The 5,898-nt window shown below is 29.9% G+C and overlaps 1 protein-coding gene across 1 annotated transcript in view; it reads left to right on the top strand.

Annotated features, from left to right (window-relative positions):
- LOC117178215 (protein retinal degeneration B) overlaps positions 1–5,898 on the top strand; it is an 85,616-nt gene that overhangs the window by 49,593 nt on the left and 30,125 nt on the right. Inside the window, exon 16 of the mRNA XM_033369522.1 lies at positions 1,829–2,094. Within this exon, the coding sequence (XP_033225413.1) occupies positions 1,829–2,094 (266 nt within the window). The remainder of the gene's footprint in view (positions 1–1,828; positions 2,095–5,898) is intronic.

Below are 5,898 nucleotides of genomic sequence, written 5' to 3'. Positions count from 1 at the left end.
CCCCCCCCCCCCAATGAATACAATTGTTTGATTGGATTTGTGACGGAATACGCTATATTTTGTTGATTTCTTTTTTTAATAGAATTATATTGCTTGTTTTGTTTATCTAAAAATGTTGTGAACGTTCAGATATTAATTCCAAAAGCTTTGGAAACTACATGCTTTCTAATTGGAAACTTTCAAAATGAATGAATTCGAACTTGAAGCGTTAAAAATTAAACAATTCGAAATTTCGTTTTAAAAGTCAAAGCATTCTTACATGAGGATTTTGAAACTAAGTCATTAAAAATAATTAATGTTTCAAATTATGCATCACGAATTAAAAAAATGTAATAATTTTAATCTGAAGTGCAAAATAAATAATATTAGGGTGGCTAACCGTCCGGAATAATTAAACTTTATAAGTTCACAATTTTTCTCACAATATTTAAATATCTGCAATTTTGAACGTTGAAAATGATAGTCTTTTTTAATTTTTAAATAAATCAAACCTATTTGGAATATTAAATTTCATGATATTGTAGTTTAAATTAATTAATCACTAAAGAAATTTCGTATGGAAAAGCCTAAAATTTATTTCATTTTAAAAATTGGAATTATAGTGCAACAATCTCGTTTTGTATTTTTTTTATTTTAATTTTAATTTTCACATCTTAAAATAATTACAAATTGCAAAAAATTTATTGGAAAATTTTAAGAACGAATAATAATTCTAAAGGAAGATTTGAAATAAAAAATTATGTTTAAAATAAAAAAGACAAAAATTAAATCGTCTGAAATTGATACATCAGTAATTGAACAATTTCGGTAATTTTAACTGGTTACAATTTTAGAGTTCTGAATTTTCATGTTGAACGTTAAATTTTTTATTTTTCTCATCCATAGTTTGAATTTTGCAATTAAATATGAATTGGTTGAATTTTGGAAAGTATAATTAGCAATTTAGAAATTAAACATTTTAAGTGATTCAGATATGACAGATTTTGATATAGCAATTTTTGGTCATTACAATTTTTTCAGTTTTAAATTAAGTTCGTCTGATTCCGAATGATAAAACTTCAATTTTTAATGTTTCCCATTTAGTTTTTAATACCAAATTATCAAATTTTAATCGCTTTAAATAAAAAATTATTCACATTCAAAAGTTTTTAATTATTTAATTTTGTATGCTTTTACTTACAAATAATACAACTTTAGTTCCTCTGAATTTTAAATGATCCAATTTCCAAAATTCGAAACTTAAAATATTCCATTTTTAAAGTTTTGGCAAAGTCCTATTTTCGAAATCTTAATCTGCAATCATTTAATTGCTTGATTCATCAATTCAAAATAATAATGTTTAATTTTTAGCGATTCGATTTTTAAATTATACAATTCAACTCCTTTTTCTAATTAAATTATACAAAATCGTTCTATTTACTTTTTCTTGAATTTCAGACGCTTTCAATTCGAAATTATCAATTATTGTTTCAAAAATGTTTTAAACACAATATTTAGAAATTGTTATAATGATGGATTTGCAAATTGTTTATGTGCTTAAAGTCAATAGCTTTCTTGCAAATATATTTGTTGATGTTTATCGACTTCCGCAATTGATCATGCATGTAAAAAACTGTGGGTTTTACAAAAAAGTATACTATTTTCTAAATCGGGAGAAATCACGAATATTCACCGGGAGAATCGGGAGAAAGCCGGGAGTTGAAAATGATAAAAATAGCGGCCATCCTGAATATGAAACTGAAGAATAGCTTCAATGTGGACAAAATGAATGAATCATTCGAAGATTTTTATTAATACTAATAATTATATTTAATTTATTTAATTTTAGAGTGTGGCGGCTAATCATCGTGCGAATGATGTTATCGTAAGAGAGGGAGCGCCACAAATTCTAGTCGCTAGATTTATGTATAGTCCAATAGACGTTATAGCACTCACAGGCGAAAAAGTCGATATTCATATCATGAAGGATGCACCGGCTGGAGAGTGGACTTATCTTTCCACCGAGGTCACTGATAAGAGTGGAAAAATTGTCTATAGGATCCCGGATGAGCAGGCTGTGGGTTATGGACTTTATCCTGTAAAAATGGTAGTTAGGTGAGTTCAGCTTGTTTTTTTGGATACTAGATACAGGCTTAACATACCAAAGTGTTCTCGAAACTTGAGATATAGGGTGATTTTTACGAAGTTAGAATATAATAGGATAACATTCTTCTAAATAAAATTAATTTAGGTTCCATACTAAATTCAATATGAAACCATTTTAATTTCTAAGCTTTCAACTTAAAACATGTTACATAATTAACAAAATAGTTGCATTTTTAAAGACAAAAGATTTTCTACCAAGAGAGATGAATTTTTCAACCCAAAAAAACGAATTTTCAAAAACAACAAATAGATTTTTAATCAAACAGTCACAATAACAAATAAATAGTTGAGTTTTTAACGACATAGTTGAATTTTCAATCAAATTGCCGATGTTTCAAAGAAAAAAGGTTAAACTTTAAACATGAATAGTTGCATTTTTAACCAAAAAAGAAGAATTTTCTAACAAATGAGATGAATTTTCTATGAGAATTAGGTTTTGAAGAAGATAAAAAGTCGAACATTTTAGAAAAAAGTTACATTTTGAACAAAAACTTAATTTGTAACGAATGAAGATGAATTTTCAACAAAATAGTTGACTTGTCAAGAAAACAGTTAATTTTGAACCAAGAAAGATGAATTTTCAACCGTATAATTGAATTTAAAAAAATCAACTTCAATCACTAACCCGAATTTTCATAATTTCAACGAAATAGTTGAATTTTTAATAAAAAACTTAAATTTTCAACCAAGAAAGCTTAATTTCTTATCAAGCAGTTAAGTTTTTTAGAAAAAAAATTTAGTTTAAAACCAAGAAAGAATCATTTCTGACCAAGCAGTTAAATCTTCAACGACAAAAAATGAATTTTGAACTAGACAGTTGCATTAATAACCAAATAGTTGAATTTTCGAAATTTAAGAAATTTAAATTAGATTAAAATTCAAATTAACGTCAAATAATGAAATTGATGATAATAGAATTGATGAAACAAAAAGAAAAACAAAAAAACCCCTATTGTAATCTGAACAAAATTTTTAACATTTTTAATTTTCGGACAAATATAAAAAAGACGAAAGAAAAATGAGAATTTTCAATCAAAAGTGACGAAGTTTCCACAAAAAGAGGAATTTTTATCAGAAAAGCTGATTTGTAACCAAGAGAAATAAATTTTCAATCAAATATTTACATGTTTCAACAAAAAAGATCATTTTCAAATGGGAAAGATGAATTTCTAAGCAAATATTTGAATTACAAAAAAAAAGAATGTTGGAACAAACAGTTACATTCACAATGAAATATTTAGTTATATTTTCTACCAAAAAATTGGATTTTAAACTCAAAAAAGAAAAAAATTTCAATTACCAGATACGTATTTTTCAACAAAACTTTTTTATTAACTAGAAAGACGAATTTTCAACTAAAAAAATTGATTTTTGACCAAGAAACATGAATTTCTAAATAATAGTTGCTTTCACAATCAAATAGTTGAGATTAAAGCAAAAGATACAAATTTGTAAGAAAATAGTTGAATTTTCAAGCAAATGGTCGAATTTTTAATTAAAAAATATGATGCTTTAAATATCAACAGTAAAGTTTTTAACAAAATAGTTGAATTTTCACAAAAAATGTTAATTTTGAACCAAAATAGATGAATTCAAACAAAAAAATTTGAATTTTCAACAAAAAAGTTTCTTTTCAACCAAGAAAGATGAACTTGTAACCAAATAGTTAAATTCAAAACAAAAGAGCCGAATTTTTAATAAAATAATTAAATTGTTAAGTTAACAATAGAATTTCCAACTAACTATTCCAATTTTTTCAAGTTTTTTTTTTAAATACAGTTTAATATCCAACCTGTTGAATTTTCAACCAAAAAGTATTACTTTTCTACCAAAAGGATAAATTTTCAATCCAAAGGGTGACTTTTCTATCCAAAAAGATAAAGGTTCAACATAACTGTTAAATATTCGATAAACAAAAAGACTTTTTAAGAAAATAGTAGAATTTTAACAAAAATAGATAAATTCTGAACCAAAAATATGACAGTTAGTGGACTTTTCAACGAAAAAGAATTGATTTTCAACCAAAAAGAGTTGGGTTTTCTTAATTGCTTCTTTTAATTCAGTTCGCAGTAAGGCGAAAAATAAGAAACGGGCAAAAGTTCTTGGAGACAGGGGAAAAAGAGAAATTCGTTTAAAAAAAGGGGGAAAAGAAGGGGATAAAAGAAAGGATGTATAGTCTGTAAATTGTCTTCCTTACTTCTCCCTAATTATTAAAAAAAAAGAAAAGCTTTGAGCTTGAGCAATAAAAATGTCCCACTGGTAAAGCCAAAGTCTGGCCATAACTGGCTTACATCACTGGCGCTGGCCGGTAAGTATCGGAGCGCAGTGAAGCCTCACTCATATGGTCAGAAATCCATCCTTCTCCAACGTCCGCGCTCCTGTACAACTATTTAAATTTTCACAAAGTGAATTAGAGGAGATCAGAATTGATCATTGATTAATGAGAGACGAACAATCTACGACGTAGATTGATCAAAATTTTTTCGCGCTCTGTGACTCCAATGTCACAGAGCTCAAAACTAGCTTCCTGCTTAGCAGGAAGTAGCAGTGCCACCGACGTGCCTTTAACCAAGATGGATACAAAAGATAACTTCTCTATTTTCTCGTCAAAAAGCAAAAAGCGAAAGCTCGCGAAATCATCCGATAACGCTTCGGACAGCGCCAGCCATGGCCGATCGTCAGCCACATCAATAAGAGGTAGCAGCAGGACGTCGAAAACGTCAATCATTAGTAGGGATCCGTCAGATTTAAAAGCAACCCCTAACTGTGAAAACACTAATCCCAACAAATCAAAAACGCCGGGAAAAATACCCCCAATAAACGTCATTGTAGATGAGGCTAACCATCCTTACACAGTCCTACACAAACTATTAAAAGATTGTACCAACTACTACTACTAGAGTTTCCTATCTCGAAGAATATAGAAAAATTATCACCAGCCTAGAGCAGCAAGGATTTCAATATTACCTATATAAAAACATTGAGTCTCCACCCATTAAACTAGTGATTAGAAATATCCCCAACGCGTTCCCGGAAGACTCAGTTCTCTCCGAAATAAAAGAGGAAGGGTTTAAAATCACGTCGTTTGCTCGAATGAGGAGCCGGCAAACAAAAAAACCATTACCAATGCTGCTGGTAACATTGCCAAATACCCCGCAAGCAAAAGAGCTTCTCAATCTGAATCTCTTGCTTTTATAAAAATAAATGTCGAACCTTACGTAAAACCCAAGGATACCTCCCAGTGCTTTAAGTGCCAAAGATTCCACCATGTCTCTGACGTGTGCCACGCTACTCCACGCTGTGTGAAGTGCGGTGGTACGCATCACAGCTCCACATGCAAAAAGGATCCTGAATCGCCGACCACTTGTGCGAATTGTGCTGGAAACCATCCTGCTAATTATAGAGGCTGTTCTGCGTTTAAGAAAGCTTCCAGGAAATACTGTAATAAACAAATCAAAAACTAATAATACGCGTAAGGAAACGGTACCCATTAAATCACCTGTTCAGACCGCCCAAAAAGATAACTATACACGTGAATACATCACTCAAGTCAGTACCCAGCCGCAGAAAAAATTAACACTTTACAGCTCGGTAGTCGCCTCTACTTCCGAAGCACATACGATCAAACCTCAAACTATTCAACCAGCCAATACTCCGAAAATTACTAGCACTCGCGCTAACGCACCTATCGCCAAGAAAGTTCCAGGCCAACAAAATAAAATTACGCCAACCATTGTCCCAAATAAAAACACT

Source organism: Belonocnema kinseyi, chromosome 8 (assembly GCF_010883055.1).
Source record: "Belonocnema kinseyi isolate 2016_QV_RU_SX_M_011 chromosome 8, B_treatae_v1, whole genome shotgun sequence".
Taxonomy (NCBI): Eukaryota; Metazoa; Arthropoda; class Insecta; order Hymenoptera; family Cynipidae; genus Belonocnema; species Belonocnema kinseyi.
Note: the sequence above shows the minus strand (reverse complement) of the source record. Positions and strands in the feature narration are given on the sequence as shown.